Here is a 20,299-nt window from a genome sequence, read left to right as displayed (position 1 = left end):
CTTTTATGTTTCATTTAGTAAGAACTGCTCTATTTTATAAAAATGACATTATTAAACTGTGCTTTGCACCGAGTATGGTGGCTCATGCCTGTAATCCCAGCACTTTGGGAGACTGAGATGGGCAGATTGCTTGAGATCAGGAGTTCAAGACCAGCGTGGCCAACATGCTGAAACCTCGTCTCTACTACAAATACAAAAAATAAGCTGGGCATGGTGATGCACACCTATAAACCCAGCTACTCAGGTGGCTGAGGCAGGAGGATCACTTGAACCCAGGAGGGGAAGGCTGCAGTGAGCTGAGCTCATACCACTGTACTCCAGCCTGGCTGACAGAGTGAGACTCTGTCTCAAAAAAACAAAACAAAATGTGTCCCTCAACATTATTAAACAAGTCTTTCAATAGAGTTATAAAGAATATATTCAAGCCGGGCGCGGTGGCTCAAGCCTGTAATCCCAGCACTTTGGGAGGCCGAGGCGGGTGGATCACAAGGTCAAGAGATCGAGACCATCCTGGTCAACATGGTGAAACCCCGTCTCTACTAAAAATGCAAAAATCAGCTGGGCATGGTGGCGCACGCCTGTAGTCCCAGCTACTAGGGAGGCTGAGGCAGGAGAATTGCTTGAACCCAGGAGGCGGAGGTTGCGGTGAGCCGAGATCGCTCCATTGCACTCCAGCCTGGGTAACAAGAGCGAAACCCTGTCTCAAAAAAAAAAAAAGAATATATTCATTCATTTAGCTTGGTAATTAGCAAGCTGTCTGTTTTCTGCAATCCAACATAACTAATTCCTCAGATTGTACGGCTCTTCAAAGTGCTGTTCTAAAAGAGTATACATCTCATCCATTATATTTACACCTAATTCTTTTAGTTCTTGGAGCTTAAAATTATAAAACATCACTGAGACTCATAACAACTACTCCAAGCAAAGATTCGATGGCCGGTATCTATGTTTTTGTTCCCTGGTTGAAAATAATTCTGGGCCGGGCATGGTGGCTCACACCTTTAATCCCAACACTCAGGAAGCCAAGGCAGATGGATTACTTGAGCCCAGGAGTTCAAGACCAGCCTGGGCAATGTAGTGAAACCCTGTCTCTAAAAAAAAAAAAAAAAAAAAAAAAATATAGCTGGGCATGGTGGTGCATGCCTGTAGTCCCAGCTACTAGGGAGGCCGAGGTGGAAGGGTAGCTTGAGCCCAGGATGTCGAGGGTGCAATGAGCTATGAGTATGCCACTGCACTCCAGCCTGGGTGACAGAGCAAGACCCTATCTCAGAAAAGAAAGGAAAACAAAAAGAAAAGAAACAAAACGAATTCTGATGGGTAAGTATCCAATGGGTCTCTGGATACAAAGGTCTCTAACAGCCTCTGTCTCAGTAATGGGCTTATAATAAATGAATATATGGATATATAGGCTGCTGATTATAAATCTACCAACCTTCTTGTTTATTCTAGTTCCATAAAGCAAAGTGATTTAAAGACAAAAATTAATTTTTGTATTGTTCAATAAAACAGAGATCTTAGTCTAAAAAATCATATTCAGAATTTTTCACAGCTGGGAAAGGAATTGTAAAAAAACATTTTTATTATTTATTTATTTATTTTTGAGATGAGGTTTCACTCTGTCATCCAAATTGGAGTGTGGTGGTGCAATCTTGGCTTGCTGCATCCTCTGCCTCCTGGTCTCAAGCAATTCTTCCACCTCAGCCTTCTAAGTAGCTGGCACTACAGGCGAGCACCATCATGCCCAGCTAATTTTTGTATTTTTGGTAGAGACGGGGTTTTACCATGTTGTCTAGGCTGGTCTCGAGCTCCTGAAATCAAGCAATCCACCTGCCTCAGCCTCCCAAAGTGTTGGGATTCCAGGCGTGAGCCATTGCACCCAGCCCAGAAACATTATTTAAAGACAGGCAAACATTTTCAATATATGGTGGCTCCAAAACAGAATTCTTTACTAAAAAGTATTTTCATTTTTAAAAAATCTTCAAAAAAGAGGCTGGGTGTGGTAGTAGTTCATGTCTGTAATCCTAGCATTTTTGAGAGGCTGAGGCAGGATGACTGCTTGAATCCAGAAGTTCAATATCAGCCTGGGCAACAAGCAAGACCCCATCTCTACAAAAAAAAAAAAAAAAAAAAAAAAATTAGCCAAGCTCAGTGGTGTGTGCCTGTAGTCCCAGCAACTCAGGACGGTAAGGCAGGGGTATTGCTTAAGCCCAGAAGTTTAAAGCTGCAGTGAGTCATGATTGTGCCAGTGTACTCTAGCCAGCATGACAGAGTAAGACTCTACCTTAAAAAAAAAAAAAAAAAGAAAAAAAGCATTTGAGTGCTTAGATGAAAATGGTAGTGTTATTACTACAGATTCATAGTTACAGCCTAAGTGAAAAAATTCAGGCATATAAGCTGAAGAACATCCTAGACCACATTTATTGTACACTGAATTATTTCAGATTTTCGCTAATCTGTAGTTTACTGAGATTAATGAAGTCCTATAACTATCACTCATTAAAGCTGGCTTTTAGAGAAAAAGGGATTGTCAGGGTATCATGAAAATAGATTCCAATTTTTTTTTCCTTTTTTTTTCTTGTTTTTCTCTCACACTGAGCAAGATTCCATTTTTTTTGAATTCTAGAGCTATATCCTTTGCATGTGAAACATGAGTATTTGTTTCAAGCACTTGAACATATACATCAGCAATGTGTGAAAGTTCTAATTGTTCCACATCCTTGCCAGTATTTAGCATGACCACTTTTTATTTTTATTTATTTATTTATTTTGAGATCGAGTCTTGCTCTGTTACCCAGGCTGGAATGCAGTGGTGTGATCTTGGCTCACTACAACCTCCTCTTCCTGGGTTCAAGCAATTCTCCTGCCCTCAGCCTCCTGAGTAGCTGGGATTACAGGCACATGCCACCACACCTGGCTAATTTTTGTATTTTTAGTAGAGATGGGGTTTCACCATCAGGCTGGTCTTGAACTCCTGACCTCGTGATCTGCCTGCCTCGGCCTCCCAAAGTGCTGGGATTACAGCTATAAGCCACCGAGACTGGTCGACCATTTTTTATTTTTAACATGCTAGTGGGTGTGTAGTATTATCTCCCTAGGATTTCACTTTGGATTTCTCCGATAACTAACTATTTCTTGAGCATTTTTTTTCCGTGAGACAGAGTCTTGCTCTGGCCACCGTGCCCAACCAATCTTAAACATCTTTTCAAGTACTTTTAAATATTCATATCTTCTTTGGTGAAGTTATCTGTTCAAATCTTTTGCCCATTTTTTTAATCATCAGGTTGTTTTGGTCTTATTATTGATTTATAAGAGCTGTTGACAAGTTTCTGGGTACAAATCCTTAATCAGATGAATGTTTCTCAAGTATTTTCTTTCAGTCTGGCTTACTTTCATCATCATAGCATGCTCTTCTGAAGAACAAAATTATTTCAGTGAAGTCCAATTTATCAATTTTTCCTTTCCTTTTTTATTTATTTATTTTTTTGAGACAGAGGCTTGCTCTGTTGCCAGGCTGGAGTGCAGTGGCATGATCTCTGCTCACTGCAACCTCTGCCTCCCAGGTTCAAGTGATTCTCATGCCTCTCGAATAGCTGGGATTACAGGCATGCACCACCACGCTAGCTATTTTTTTTTCTTTATTTTGTTTTTTTGGAGAGATGGGGTTTCACCATGTTGGTCAGGGTGGTCTCGAAATTCTGACCTAATGATCCACCTGTCTTGGCCTCCCAAAGTGCTGGGATTACAGGCATGAGCCACCGCGCTCAGTCTTACCATTTTTTCTTTAGTAATTCATGCTTTTTGTGTCTTAGAAATCTTTATGTACCCTCAAGTTGTGAGAACTTTCTGCTTTTGTCCACATTATATATTTTTCAACCTTGTATTTAACTCTATGAGCCTTGATTTCAAAGTTTTTATATACTGTATAAGGATTCAGATTCATATTTTGCATATAGATATCCACTTTTTCTAGCACCATTTGTTGAAAATATCTTTTCCTCCACAGAGTTACAATGGCATCTTTGCAGACAATCAACAACCATATACATATGAATCCATTTCTGGGCTCTCATTTTTGTTTCCTTAATCTATAAGTCTACAAGGCTGGGTACGGTGGCTCATGCCTGTAATCCTGGCACTTTGGCAGGCTGAGGAGGGAGGATCACCTCAGATCAATTCAAGACCAGCCTGGCCAACATGGTGAAACTCTGTCTCTACTAAAAATACAAAAATTAGCCAGACATGGTGGTGGGCACTTGTAATCCCAGTTACTCAGGAGGCTGAGGCAGAAGAATCACTTGAACCCGGGAGGTTGAGATTGCAGTGAGTCAAGACTGTGCCATTGCACTCCAGCCTGGGCAACAAGAGCAAAACTCTGTCTCAAAAAAAAAAAAAAGAAAAGAAAAAAGAATCTGTATGTCTACACCTACAGCAATGCCATGCTTCCTTGACTTCTGTGTAAGTACTAAAATCAGGCAACATAGTCTACAGTTTTACCCTTTTTTCCCCAAAAGTTTTGATCCTAGGCCCTTTGCATTCTATGTAAGTTTTAGAATTAGCTTGTTAATTTCTACAGAAAAATCTGCTGAGGTTTTGCTTGGGAATGCCATGAATCTAGAATTGAATTTGAAAGTAACATTCTTACAATGCTGAGTCTTACAATCCAGAGTATTATATACCTCATTAATTTTCTTTTTATTTTCATTTTTGTTATGGGGTGTGTGTGTGTGTGTGTGTGTGTGTGTGACAGAGGGAGGAGAGAGACAGAGAGACAGAGACAAAGACAGAGACAGAGACAGGATCTCTCTCTCTGTTGCCCAGGCTGGAGTGCAATAACACAATCATAGCTCACTGCAGCCTTGACCTTTCAGGCTCAAGCAATCCTCCTACCACAGCCTCCCAAGTAGCTGGGACTACAGGTGTGAACCATCACACCTGGCTAGTTTTTAAATTTTTTGTAGAGACAGGGTCTTTCTATGTTGCCCAGGCTGGTCTTGAACTCCTAGACTCAAGTGATCCTCCTGTTTCGGCCTCCCAAAGTGCTGGGATTATAGGTATGAGTCACTACACCTAGCCTTTTGTCTTTTTTTCTAGTCTCAAGAGGAAAACATTACGTCTTTCACCATTAATTATGTTACCTGTAGTACTTTGTACAGGCCCTTTATCACATTAAGGAAGTTCCCTCTGTTCCTATTTTACCATGACTTTACAAATATATGTTGAATTACGTAAAATGCTTTTCCTGTATCTATTGAAATTATTACATTGTTCTTTTCTAGACTGTAAATATGATGAGTTTTCTAATGTTAAGCCAATCTTGCATTCCTGGGATACATGCCACCTGGTCATAATGTATTATCTTTTCTATATATTGCTAAATTAGATTTGTTAATACTTTGTTAAGGATTTTTACATCTCTATATCCATAGAGCTATTAGCCTACAGTTTCTCATAATGTTGTTTCTGGGTGCTGATATTGGGGTAATGCTGGCCTTGTATGTTGGGAAGTGCTTCTCTCACTTCTATTTCCTGGAATAATTTATGTGAAATTGTTTGTTTCCTGAAACGTTTGGCATAATTTGCCAGTGAAATCATTAAGGCCTGGAATTTTCTATGCTAAGGTTTTGCTTTAAGGTTTTTGTTGTTGTTTTTAAGAGGTAGGTTTTTGCTATGTTGCCCAGGCTACAGTGGCTACTCTCAAGTATGATAATCATACACTATACCCTTGAACTTCTGGGCTCAAGTGATCTTCCCACCTCAGTCTCCCGACAGCTGGGACTAGAGACTTGCGCCACCATGCTCAGCTTTTGTGATAAGGTTTTAAACTACAAATTTGACTTCTTTAACAGATATAGGAATATTCAGGTTACCTATTTCTTCTTGAGTGAGCTTTGTTTGGTAGTTTGTATCTTTCAAAGAATTTCTCCAACTCCTGTTTTTTTTTTTTGAGACCAAGCCTCACTCTGTTGCCCAGGCCGGAGTGCAGTGGTGTGATCTCGGCTCACTGTTACCTCCGCCTTCCAGGTTCGAGTGATTCTCCTGCCTCAGCCTCCCAAGTAGCTGGGACTACAGGCATGTACCACCACACCCATGTAATTTTTTTAGTATTTTTAGTAGAGACAGGGTTTCACCATTTTTGGCCAGGATGGTCTTGATCTCTTGACCTCATGATCTGCCTGCCTCAGCCTCCCAGTGTGCTGGGATTACAGGGTGAGCCACTGCACCCAGCCTCATCTAGGCTGTTATATGTCATGACATAAAGTTGTTCCTACTATTCTTTTATTATTCTTTTAATATCTGTTAAGATCTATAGTGATGTCACTTTTCATTCCTGGTATTGGTAATCTGAGCTTTCTCATATTACTTTGTGATCAGTCTGGCTAGAGGATCACTTTTATTGATCTTTTCAAAGAATTAACTCATGTTTCAATTATTTTTCTCTATTCTGTGCTTTTCCCTATTTCACAGATTTCTAATCTTCTCTTCATTATTTCATTTGTTATGCTTATTTAACTTGCTTGGTTTGCTAATTTCTTAGGTACAAGCTAATACAATAAAAAATTGTATTAGCTTGTACCTAAGAAATTAGCAAACCTGTCATGTTGGCCAGGTTGGTCTCGAACTCCTGACCTCAAGTGATCCTCCACCTCAGCCTCCCAAAGTGCTAGGATAACAGGCAAAAGCCACTACAACTAGCCAGATGCTAACAGAATTGAATTGAGACCTTTCTTCTTTTCTTACATAAGCTTAATACTATAAATTTCCTTCTAAACACTGTTTTGTAGCATCCCACAGATCTCTTTTATTTATTTTATTTTTTGAGACAGAGTCTCACTCTGTTACCCAGGCTGGAGTACAGTGGTGTGATCTTGGCTCAAAACAACCTCCACCCCCCAGGTTCAAGAGAGTCTCCTGCCTCAGCCTCCTGAGTAGCTGGGATTATAGGTGCCCAGCTAAGTTTTGTATTTTCAGTAGAGACAAGGTTTCAACATGTCGGTCAGGCTGGTCTCAAACTCCTGATCTCAAGCAATTCGCCCACCTAGACCTCCCACAGTGCTGGGATCACAGGTGCAAGTCGTTGAATCTGGGTGGGTGGGAGGGTGTGTGTGTGTGTGTGTTTTTTGACAAAGTGTTGTTCTGTTGCCCAGCATGGAGTACAATGGCAAGATATTGGCTCACTGCAAACTCTGCCTCCTGGGCTCAAGTGATTCTCCTGCCTCAGCCTCCCAAGCAGCTGGGATCATAGGTGTCTACCAACATGTCTGGCTAATTTTTGTATTTTTAGTAGAGATGGGGTTTCACCATGTAAGTCAGGCTGGTCTCAAACTCCTGACCTCAAGGGATCCATCCACTTCAGATTACCAAAATGCTAGGATTATAGGCATGAGCCACTGTGCCTAGCCTAATGCTGTATTTTCATTATCATTCAGTTAGAAACATTTTCTAATTTTCCTTATGATTCATGCATTTACTCATGAATTTTAGTACCAAGTTGTTTAATTACCAGATATCTGGGGCTTTTCCAGGTGTTTTGTTTTTATTCATTTCTAATTTAATTACCTTGTGATCAGAGAACACACTCTATGGGTTTTTGAACTTGCTATCTGGTTTCTCTGTTTTATGAAGGTATCTAGAGAGATTAAAAACCGATGCTGCTACCACTGTTTTCCCAATATCATCCCCAAAATATCTACTTTTAAGATTTTCTTATCTTTAAGAGTCTAAACACATTTAAAAAACCCAAATTACAAGAATTCAATTGATTCAATAATGAATTCAATAGTTTTTATTATACTTTGAAGTATGTTTATTCAACTATGACCTAGAAAATAATGAATACTTACTGTTATTTGCAAGAGTGAGTGCAATAAATGAGCAAATAGGGCGAATTATCTCAGGTTTCATGCAATTTTTTAGCCAATCATTAGCATGTGGAAAAAGTGAACAGCAAAACATTTGATTGTCATCTGAAAGAAGACAAAGTCAATCATGTTTTAATATGACAACTGGAAAATATCAGTTTTCATTTGTTTTTATCTTATTTTTATATTTAAACATTACAGATAATTACCATTTTGAGGATTGTTGACACAGACACACAGAGTACTACATACTGAAGACCATAACTGATAACTCTGGAAAACATTTTTATCTGACAAATCCAACTCATGTTTTGAAAGAATTGTCCTATTAGGTTAAAAAGAAAAGAAAAGAAATTAATACAAATGTGTTAATGTCCTAAGTAATGAATAATTAACAAAAAGAAATTTGTATCTGTTTACCTGAATAACTGTGACAGAACTGTAATACAACCTGTTTCTCTCACAAGTGTTTGGCCAGTCCCTTAAAAAAAACAGTCATACAAATATGAGTTTTATTTACAAATAGTCTTGTAGAAATAAAGAACAGTTAAGTTTTATTTTAATAAATAACTTTTAAACAACTTTAAAATATTACAACTTTAAAATGTAACAGAATTACAGTGGATAAAAATTTGTAATCAAGATTATTAAAAAAATATTATCACTAATGCTTATAAACTAATTGTATTCAAATTTTCCTCTAAAAATTACAAAACTCTTACTCTGCATCATGGTCTATATTACAGTATCAAGGTAAGTTCCAAAATAGAAAAATAAATAAATTCAACCTTTTCTAGTTTTTCCAAAATAAAAAAATCACAATCTAGACACATTTTTTTTTTTAATGTACACGCCTGGCAAGAAGGAACCTCCTTAGGCCTCTCTGCCAAGAGGCTTAGCCGAACTGCCTGAGCTGCTCAGACTACCATTATATCTGGGTCTGTGACCCTTTCGATGGAAATGAGAATAGCAGAGACCTAGAAGGGTGAGGAACCAGCCACTGGTAGGAGAAGAAAGTGAGGCTTGACTCCTCCCCCTCAAAGGGTACAATCTGATGCCTAGCTTCCCCGAGGCTGCCCAGCCCCTGCCCAACACCCTGGGGGTTTGGGCCTTGAGCTCTATGATCACCCAGACTTCCCCCTCTATTGATGCCCATGCCATTTCAAATCCCTCTAGCTGGAAGGGTGGCATGAGAGAGTCTGCTGGTACTGAATATGGTCTTTGTGCTGGGACCTAGGTGACATGGGGAATGGGTCACACAGCCTTGGCCTCCCCAAGTGCTGGGGTTACAGACGTGACCCACCTCACCTACCTAGAAGCATTTCTCTTTTTTGAGATGAGGGTCTTGCTCTGTCACTCAGGCTAAAATGCAGTGGCTCGATCACAGCTTACTGTAGCCTCCACCTCCAGGGTTCACTTGATCCTCCCACCTCAGCCTCCCAAGTAGCTGTTAGTACAGGTGTGCATCACCACACCCAGTTAATTTTTCTTTTTTTTATTTCTTTGTAGAGAGACAAAGTCTCACTATGTTACCTAGGCTGGTTTCAAACTCCTGGGCTTAAGGGATCCTGCCACCTCAGCCTTCCAAAATGCTGGGATTACAGGGATGAGCCACCACACCTGGCCTAGAAACATTTTAAATGCTTACAAAATTTCTAACAATTTGAAGAATTAAAATTTTAAAAAGTTAAAAAATAACTGAGCAGTAAGTATACAGGAACATTCTATATTATCTTTGCAACTTTTCTGTAAATCTAAAATTATTCCAAAATAAAAACCATTGGTGGCTGATACCATAAACACTAACTAAATGGTCAATTCAGCAGAAAATCAACAAATTCATTAAATGCCTCCCTTTTTCTCTTTAAGACTGTTACCTTTCAATGATAAGCATTATAATTTCTTAAAATTAGTATTGAATGATTAAATATATGCTATTAACCCCCTTTTCTTTCTTTTTTTTTGTTTTTGTTTTTTTGAGACAGAGTCTTGCTCTGTCACCAGGCTGGAGTGCAGTGGTGCGATCTTGGCTTTCTGTAACCTCTGCCTTCCGGGTTCAAGAGACTCCCTGCTTCAGCCTCCCGAGTAGCTGGGATTATAAGTGCACGCCACCACACCTGGCTAACTTTTTGTATTTTAGTAGAGACAGGGTTTAACCATGTTGGCCAGGATGGTCATGATCTCCTGAACTTACTGATCTACCCACCTTGGCCTCCCAAAGTGCTGGGATTACAGGCGTGAGCCACCGCCCCCTTTTCTTTAAACAAGTATTTCTCAGAGGAGAGATTTTAAAAAGGTACTTGGTGGGGCATGGTGGCTCATGCCTGTAATCCCAGCACTTTGGGAGGCCGAGGCGGGTGAGTCACTTGACACCAGGAGTTTGAGACCAGCCTGGCCAACATAGTGAAATCCCCATCTGTACTAAAAATCCAAAAATTAGCCAGGCACAGTAGCACGTGCCTATAATCCCAGCTACTCAGTAGGCTGAGGCAGGAGAATTGCTTGAACCAGGAGGCAGAGGTTGCAGTAAGCCGAGATCGTGCCACTGCACTCCAGCCTGGGTGCCAGAGCGAGACTCTGTCTCAAAAAAAAAAAATAAAGATACTGATATAAGGTCTAAAATAAAAAATTAATAATGACTGCTCCAATTGATTAAAGTGTTTTCAAACATTCATAAGATAATGTACTTACTGTTATTTGAAACCAGAACCAAAATAACATAAACAGACATTCTTTTCAAATTTATGTTTGAATCATTAGATAAGAACCAAGTTAAGTCTTCAAACAACTCTGAAGTACACAAAGTCTGCTGACAGTAAACTGAAATATAAAATATAATTTTAATTTCAATGCATTATCAAAAACATGCTTTCAAATGTGCTGAACAAAATACAAAATTGCCTAACTGGGATGGTTCTTAACCAGATCTCATTTAATTGATATTTATTAGTCATACAACAAAATTTCTGACAAACTGATACGTGCTTACTCAATTAGCAGACTAAAGAAGCAGTATATTGGAGGGGCAGGGCTAAAAAGAAAAAAAAAGAAAAACATAAATAAATAAAGGAGTATATTAATCAAAAGTACTTAATCTAGGCTCCAAAACACATATTGAAATCCCCTAGAGTTTACAATATAAAACTTATCTGAATAAAAACTTAAATAAAAGTTAGCAAAAAAAAAAAACAACCCTGTAAAGGATGAGTAACAAAACAGCAAGAAAAACAATTCAAAAGAATTCAGAAATCTGCTTTAGAAAACAGAGGGACAAACAGTATTCGTGCTATTGAGACTTTTCTAGAAATAAAAATCTTTTCAAAAATCATACTACCTGATAGTTTTTCTGTGTGTGTGATAATAAGGCAAGCAGAATTTTACAAAAATAATATAGACATAAAAATACAATCAATATTTCATCCAGTTCCTAGAATCAGCTATTAGACCTATCCCAAAGGCAAGGACTAAGTGAGGCACAGAAAGACAAACATCACATGTTCTCACTTGTATGTGGGATCTAAAAATCAAAACCATTGAACTCATGGAGATAAATGATTACCAGAGGCTTGGAAGGGTAGTGGGAGGTGGTGGGGATGGTACCAAAAAACAATAGAAAGAATAACTGACTTACTATTTGATAGCACAACAGAGTAACCATAGTCAATAATAATTTAGTTGTACTCTTTAAAATAACTAAAGAGTATAATTGAACTGTTTGTGTAACATAAAGAATAAATGTTTGAATGGATGGAAACCCCATTCTCCATGATGTGATTATGTATTGCATGTCTGTATCAAAACACCTCATGTACCCTATAAATATATACATCTATTATACAGCCATAAAAAAGGATTATTATCTTACTTGTCCCTGTATCCCCAATGCTTTGCACAAAGCTTGGTTTCTAAAAGGTGATCTTTTCTTTTTTTTTTTTTTTGAGACAGGGTCTTACTCTGTGATCTGTCACCCAGGTTGGAATGCAGTGGCATAAACTCAGCTCACTGCCACCTCCACTCTCCAGGCTCAAGCCATCTCCCACCTCGGCCCCCCAAGTAGCTGGGATCACAGGTGCACACCACCATGCCTGGCTACTGTTTTTTTATTTTTGGTAGAGATTAGGTATCACCATGTTGTCCAGGCTGGTCTCAAACTACTGAGGTCAAGTGATCCACCTGCCTCAGCCTCCCAAAGCGCTGGGATTATAAGGTGTGAGACATCATGCCTGGCTGATGAGGAAATATTTAATAAATGAAAATGTAAGAATATAAAGTTGGTCTGAAAAACCAATGGTTTATATTTAACCTCATTTTAAACATACTGCAGAAAAGTGTTCTTGCCAACATCCATTTCTATACCCAAAGCACATTTAACCACATATAACATGGTTGTGGGTTATCTTCATTCTTCAAACTGGAAAGAAGATGAAAGAGAATGGAAAGGAAAGAAAAAAGGGAAAGGGAAGGGAAGGAGAAGGAATAAGGGGAGGGGAGGTGAAGGGAATAGAGAAAAGAGGAAGGGAAGGGAAGAGAGGAGGAGGAAAAAGGAAAGAAGGAAGGAAGAAAAGAAGGGAGGGAGGGAGGGAAGGAAGGAGGGAGGCTGGATAAAATTTTTCAAACATGTAAAAAAAGGAAAGGTAATTAACTCTAAAATTAGTTTTGAGTATACTATTAAAATATAACACAATGCTTACGTATAATGAAATAAAGTTTATATTTTACCATTTTTTTCTGCAATAGCTCCTAATGTATATAAGGCTGCTTCTTTTACCATGCTATGTTCACTTGACTTTGCAAGATTTTTTACAAACATCAAACCACCAATTTCCCGAAAATAAACACTTGCATTACCTGTAGGATGTGCAGAAAAAAACAAAATAGAAATGATATTTATTTTGATTACCCTTTCAGGGATAAAATAAATCACATGAAGAAAGTAACATATTATGTAGAATAACTGAGTGGAAGATAAAGAATATGCTTTTTTGATATAACATAGTACTAAAGAACTAGAATCACAGATAAAAATTCACTATTATATCTTACTGTTTTGTTGACAAATTGAATGAATAGTGACCAAAGCTTCCTTTTGTGAAAAAGCATTGTCCATTTGGTGCTTTAGACACTCCAATAGTAAGTTCAGGTCAGTCTTCATTTCTAAAGAACAAAAATGTCATTATTTTAAACCAAAAGGTTTCTTTCAAAAACGAACCATTCAAATTTCACTTACTAAATACATATCTTTGGAATGGTCAACTTTTAAAGTAATAGGCATGTATTACTTTTATAAGCCAACAACCATGTATTTTTAAAAAGATGTTCTTTAAATAAAAGAATTTAAAATGAACTTCTTATAGTTCTTTGATTTTTCCCTTTGCATAAGTATAGGAATAGAAAGTCCAAATATTATTCTCTTTAAGTAAAGCTACACTGGTTTAAATATCTGTCATTTAGAAAAAAAAGTGGATAAAAATGAAAATACAACATATGAGAATTTGTGGAATGCTATGAAAGCAGTATTTAGGATGCAAGGTGTCAAATCAATGACGTCAGCTCCCACCTGAAACCAGTGAAACTGAAAACAAATACAGAGGACGTTCTTCCAGAAGATCAATAAAACTAATAAATTTCTAGTCAGATGAATTAGGATAAAAGGAGTAAAGACACAAATTACCAATATAAAAAATGAGAGAGATGGCATTACCACACTCTACAGATATTCAGAAGATATTAAGGGAGTACTATGCACAATTTCATACCTATAGATTCAACAATTTAGGTGAAATGACATCACCAAAATTCACCCAAGAAGAAAAAGACAACTTGAATAGTCCTATATCTATGAAAGAAGTTGAATTAAGAGTTAAAAACTTTTCCACAAAGAAAACTCTGGGTTCAGACGGTTTCATTTGTAAATTCTACCAAACATTTAAGGAATAATATAAATTCTACTCAAATTTTTCCAAAAGTTTAAGAGAAGGAATACTTCCCAACTTATTCTATGAGGCTGGTATTATCCTTATACCAAAATGGAAGCCATTAGAAAGAAAACTACAGACCAGTTACCCTCATGAACATACATGCAAAAAGTCTAAACAATTGTAGCAAATTGCATCCAACATATCAAAATTAAAATACATCATGGCTAAGTGGGTTTATTCCTGAAATGCAAGGTTATGATTTGAAAAAAAATCAATGTAACATAATAAGCTAAACAGGAAAACCTTTTAGTCATCTCAATAGATGTAAAAACAGCATCTGATAAAATCCAACATGCATTTCTGATTAAAGAAAAATATTCCACAAACTTGGTATAGAAAGAAACTTCCTCAACCTGGCAAATTGCATCTACAGTTGAAAATCCTACAGCAAATATCAAACATAACAGGGAAGACTGAATACCTACTCTCTAAAACTAAATATAAGATAGAGATGTTTGCTCTCATCACTCCTATATAACATTGTCCCAAAGAGTCTAGCCAGTGTCATCAGGTAAGAAAAAAGAAATAAAAGGCCCCCAAATTGGCAAGGAAGTATTTGAATTTGCATACAACATGATCTACACAATTTGATGGAATCTACAGAAAGCTACTAGAATAAATGAACCAAATTTTCCAGTTAACTCTTTAATACAATCGCTTGTACAGTCAAGTGTTGCTTAATGATGGAGACAGATTCTGAGAAACGCATTAGGTGATTCCATCATTGTATTAGTATCATAGAGTGTACTTACACAAACCTAGTTGGTAGAGCTTATTATGTATCTAGGCTGTATGGTATAGTTTTATCACTTTTAGGCTAAAACCTACACAGCATGTTACTGTATTGAGTAATATAGTCAATTGTAACATAATGGCAAATTTTTGTATATCTAAACACATCTAAACATAGAAAAGCTATAATATAGATTTTTTTTTTTTTTTTTTTTTTTTTTTTTTTTGGAGACGGAGTTTTGCTCTTGTTACCCAGGCTGGAGTGCAATGGCAGGATCTCGGCTCACCACAACCTCCACCTCCTGGGTTCAAGCAATTCTCCTGCCTCAGCCTCCCAAAGTAGCTGGGACCACAGGCAAGCGCCACCATGCCCAGCTAATTTTTATATTTTTAGTAGAGACGGGGTTTCACCTTGTTGACCAGGATGGTCTCGATCTCTTGACCTTGTGATCTACCCCCCTCGGCCTCCCAAAGTGCTGGGATTATAGCGTGAGCCACCACGCCCGGCCTATAATACAGATTTTTAAAAAGGTACATCTAGAAGTTTCTCTGGGTGTATCAGTGAGTGAGTGGTGAGTGAATGTGAAGGCTTAGGACATTACTGTATACTACTGTAGACTTTATAAAAACTAAATTTAGGCTACTCAATTTATTTTTAAAATATCTTCAATAATAAAATAAACTTAGCTTATTGTAACTTCACCTAATTTTTTTCTTTTTCTTTTTGCTACTAATCATGCCACATTATTTTTAATTATGTACAAAGATCTAACATGTCACCCAGGGACCATTTCACCCACTGCTCTGTTTGGCCACCAGTCTTTTGTTTCTCTTTTCAGCCATGGTGAGGCAGATATCCTTTCCTCGGGGAAGAGAAATCCACGGTTTATTGCCCTTGAAAATAACAAAAATGTTGGAAAGTTGAGTAGCAAAGCTGCTGCCATTGGCATCTTTCACATGAACCACATCAAAAGATCCAGGGTGCCTCTCTCTGTTGGTAATCATACCAATTCTTCCCAGGTTAGCACCTCCGGTCACCATACACAGGTTACCAGTGTCAAACTTGATGAAATCAGTAATCTTGCCAGTCTCCAAATCAATCTGAATTGTATCATTCACCTTGATGAGCGGATCAGGGTAGCAGATGGTACGAGCCTCATGAGTCACCAGATGAGGGATTCCTTTAGTGCTCACAAAGATTTTTCTCACTTTGCAAAACTTGTATTTGGCCTCTTCAGGTGTAATACTATGGACAGCAAAGCTGTCATAGATCAGACAGAAATTGGTGTCATAGATCAGACAGAAATTCTCTCCTGTCTTGTAAATGCTGATGACATCCATGAATCCAGCAGGGTAGGTTATATCAGTTCAGACCTTGCCATCGATCTTAATGAACTGCTGCATGCAAATCTTCTTTATTTCATCTCCTGTCCCAGCATACTTAAGTCTGTTCCTTAGAAAAATGATGAAGTGGAGACACACCTTCAACTTGTGAGGACCCGTGGATGGATGAAGAACAAACACATTGGTCAATTTATCCAGCATCCAATGCTTTGAAACTGCTACCTGCTTCAGATGCTTCTTGGGACCACAAGCCATGGCTGTGTTAGGCAAGCAAAGAGGATCTCTGACTTCCAGTATGCATAGAAATTGGTACCAGAGACTGTGCACGCCGGATATCCCAGCTAATTTTTTTTAAGAGATGGGGTCTCACTATGTTGCCCAGGCTGGTCTCAAACTCCTGGCCTCAAGCAATCCTCCCATCTTGGCCTCCCAAAGCACTGGGATTACAGGTGTGAGCCATCATGCCTGACTTATTTTTATTTTTTTTAAACGTTATTAAAACTAAGACACAAACACACACTGCATAGTGATTTTCAATTCTAGGCACAATGCAGGCAGGATACAAGAAACTTTTTTTTTTTTTAAAAAAACAGGGTCTCACTCTATCACCCAGGCAGGAGTGCACTGGTACAATTACAGAGCACTGCAGCCTCAACTTCCTGAGCTTAAGGGATCCTCCCACCTCAGCTTCCCAAGTAGCCGGGACTACATGCAAATGCCACCATGCCTGGCTAATTTTTCTATTTTTTTTATAAATGGGGTTTTGCCATGTTGCCCAGGCTGGTCTCAAACTCCTGAGCTCAAGCCATCCTCCTGCTTCAGCCTCCCAAAATTCTGGGATTACAAGTGTAAGCTAACATGCCTGGTCTGCAAGAAACTTCTTTACGTACTCCTCCGTTCTCTTCTGTACGCCTTTCTCATACTTTGATATCTCCTATCATAATCCTTCCCTTCCCAGCCAAAACATCTCCTGACATCACAACTATCATGTTTCACCTTGGCTTTTATCTTCTCTAGGCAAAGTAACCTAGTTCCTTCAGTAATTCCTGAAGAAAATAAACAAGCAAATACTGAAGTGAATACAAAAAACATAAGCAATCAAAGAAAATTTGCTAATTGGACTTAAAATTTTAAACCTTTATACTTCAAAAGACACTATCGAGAATGTCGAACAACAGCCCAGTCTAGAATAGAATATCTGAAAATACTGTTATCCAAATAAAATAGGGAGCTTGTGTTCGGAACAGATAAAGAATTCTTAGAATGCAATACTAAAATGACAATCTAAAGTGTGGAATAGATTTGAGTAGACATCTGTCTAAAGAACATAGAGTACCAATAAGCATATGAAAAGATGCTCAACATCACCAGTCATTAGGCAAATGTAAATCAAAAAACATAATTAGATACCATTTCACCCTGTTGCTAAACAATGGACTGACAGGAGCTGATGGATACTCTTCACCCTTTGGCTGGGATGACTCTCAGGGATATAACTAAACTGGCTCCCAGAGTTTCCCAATAGGATTAAGCTCCAGTTACCCATAATAACGTATTTGATAACATACTCTGCCTTCTTTTTCCTATCTCATTTCCCCACTTTACAGCCAGTGTTTCCTGGGATCACTTTCTGAAAAAAAAGTACTTGCACTCAAATCCTTACCTCACAGTCTACTTCTGGGAGCAACCCAAAGACTTAAAATGGAAGAGAGTGAGATGTGGGACTGAGGTTGGAGGTTTCATAAATGGTTTGAGAGGGGAATCACCAACAGTTTTCCCCTGTCTTTCCAGTTTTTAACTTCTCCCTCTTCAGAACCTCCATTCCCTCTTCAGAAATGATCCTGTCTTCTATAACACTTTCCTGACATTACAACTTCCCCCTAGCTATTGCCATATAGCTTATTACTTATTTATTTATCTATTTATGAATGAATAACAGGGTCTTGTTCTGTCACCATGACTTAAGTGGAGTGGTGTGATCACAGCTCACTGCAGCCTTGACCTTCCAGGCTCAAGTGATTCTCACACCTCAGCCTCCCAAGTAGCTGGCACTACAGGCATGTACCAATGTACCTGGTTAATTTTTAATTTTTTTTTTTTGTACAGACAAGGTCTCACTGTGTTGCCCAATTTTGTCTCAAACTCCTGGGCTCAAGTGATCCCCCACTTTGGATTCCCAATGTGCTAGGATGACAGGAGTGAGCCACCACGCCTGGCCGATCACATATCTTTAGTCAAGCTTTTAAAGAGTAAGCAATTCATTCATACTGTGTGTCTTCAGATCTTAATCTTAATTCCAGTCAGATCTAAACACACTGCAATCTGACTAAAATCTATTAAGTTTACTGTTAATATAACAAATAGCATCCTAAATGCAAAATGCAGTAGAAAATTGAGTCCTCATCTGTGGCATTTGACATTTTAAGCACTTAAGCAACCTCTTTCCCATGAAGCATTACATTAGGTTCTGATTTCTAAGATACCACATTCCTGACTCTCTTTCCACCTTTTTGAAATGTTTTTCTTAGACTTTTTTTAAGGGCTCTCTTCCTCAGCTAAAACTTTATGTGATGGTATATATTAATGAACACTATTTTCTACCCTTTTAACTTCCTCCATGCCCAGGATTCAGTTTCCATCTTTCTGGGAACAATTTTGAAATCTGTACTTCCAGGCATACTTTGATGATGGTCCTTTTAGGTTCCCACTATTCTTGTTCACACTGACACTAAATCAACTGTCATGTGATATTCAAATTATCAGTATGTCTTTTCTCATTAGAATGTCAGTTTCCTAAAGCCAGAAATTATGTGACAGGCACAGAGTCGTGCTCAATATTTATGTAAAAGCCTGAAAGATTTTTTCATTTCCTGGATCCCATCAGATAATCTACAGTATTATCTAGCAAAAACAAAGCTAATTGCAGATATATTATCCATCAATTTCTCACCTTGTGTTTTCTTTGTGTCTTCACTTTCCATGCTTGTCTGTATTCTTTTTCCTTATATTTCGTCTATAAGAAAAAGGTATTTTCTCGATTTAAATCGATGTTTGAGAATGCCAAAGATATAAATACAAAGGGGTGGGAAACGTTTTCCTGAAGCCAAAAGACCAGGGAACTACAACCTTTAAAATAATAATTAAATGTAATTAACTTAGTTGAATATTCATGCAACTTATTATACCTGTGATAAGTTGAATCTGCACCTTATTAGATGTGTGATATCAAGCAAGTTGATTAAATTCTTTGAGGTTCTGTATCTTCATTTGTAAAATAGCAATGATATTCCTATTTCACAGAGTTGTTAAAATTACATTTAAAATCACACATAAATGCAAATGGCATTTTTAAGCACTATATGCATGTAACAAATTTTATTAAGCAAATGAATGATTGGGTGACTGGATTCAACTGGACCTCTTATGGTCCCATTTCCTTCTTCTTTTTTTTTTTTTTTTTTTTTAAGACAGCAGGGTCTCACTCCGATGTGCAGGCTGGAGTGCAGTGGTTTGATCATCAATTCAGTACAGCCTTGACCTCCCAGTCTCAGGTGATCCTCCAGTCTCCAGAGTAGTTAAAACTAAGGGACATGCCACCACACTTGGCTAATTTTGTGTATTTTTTGTAAAGATGACGTTTTGCCATGTTGCCCAGGCTGGTCACAAACTCCTGGGCTCAAGCAATCCACATTCCTTAGCCTCCCAAAGTGCTGGGATTACTGGTGTGGGCCCCCAGGCCCAGCCCTCACTTTCTTCTTATTTTCCATATGGAAATCTTCATCTCATAGTTTCAGATTAGGGACCCCTCTACCAATAAGAAGTTTAAAAACACACACACACTCTTCAGATTGGCCTATCTCTTCACAAGCTAAATACTAAATTAACAACCCATGAGTATTTTCAACATGGTATAGTGAAATGGGATCTCACTATGCTGTCCAGGCTGGTCTCCCAACTCCTAAGCTCAAGCAATCCACCCATCTCAGCCTCTCAGAGTGCTGGAATTACACAGTTGAGCCACCACGCCCAGCCCAGAAGCATTTTTAAAATTACTGGCAACTCTATGGCCTCTTATATACCTTACTTTTTAAAATCCTAAACTGATTAGTTAGAAAAATGTCTCAGAGTCCAGTTAACTTCTCAGAGCAAAAAATCAGGATTCGCAGAACTCTAAAATTCTTATTCATTTCAACACTATGTTGTTAAAGAGAGATACCTAATTATTCATTTACAGAGCAAGGCCTTGTCTAAAAAAGAAGATTCCTAAGCACAAAGAAATGTTTAAAGAAATAACAAATTTAACAATCTTTTATAAAGTATTATACAAATGTACAGGTATATTATTTTTGCCTTTTTATAAAGAGGCAGGGTCTCAATCTGTCACCC

General features: G+C 38.1%; 1 protein-coding gene and 1 pseudogene across 1 annotated transcript in view; both read right to left on the bottom strand.

Moving 5' to 3' along the window:
- The window catches only part of TERB1 (telomere repeat binding bouquet formation protein 1), a 48,030-nt gene that overhangs the window by 23,396 nt on the left and 4,335 nt on the right, over window positions 1–20,299 (bottom strand). The window contains exons 2-8 of the mRNA XM_003936270.4: window positions 18,864–18,926; window positions 12,903–13,013; window positions 12,579–12,707; window positions 10,551–10,679; window positions 8,280–8,340; window positions 8,069–8,184; window positions 7,842–7,964 (exon numbers count right to left, since the gene is read on the bottom strand). Coding sequence (XP_003936319.3) covers window positions 7,842–7,964; window positions 8,069–8,184; window positions 8,280–8,340; window positions 10,551–10,679; window positions 12,579–12,707; window positions 12,903–13,013; window positions 18,864–18,894 — 700 coding nt within the window. The 5' untranslated portion in view covers window positions 18,895–18,926. The remainder of the gene's footprint in view (window positions 1–7,841; window positions 7,965–8,068; window positions 8,185–8,279; window positions 8,341–10,550; window positions 10,680–12,578; window positions 12,708–12,902; window positions 13,014–18,863; window positions 18,927–20,299) is intronic.
- Window positions 15,059–16,445, bottom strand: LOC101046233 (small ribosomal subunit protein eS4, X isoform-like; annotated as a pseudogene).

This window comes from Saimiri boliviensis, chromosome 1 (assembly GCF_048565385.1).
Source record: "Saimiri boliviensis isolate mSaiBol1 chromosome 1, mSaiBol1.pri, whole genome shotgun sequence".
Taxonomy (NCBI): domain Eukaryota; kingdom Metazoa; phylum Chordata; class Mammalia; order Primates; family Cebidae; genus Saimiri; species Saimiri boliviensis.
This window is presented reverse-complemented; position numbering and strand designations above follow the sequence as displayed.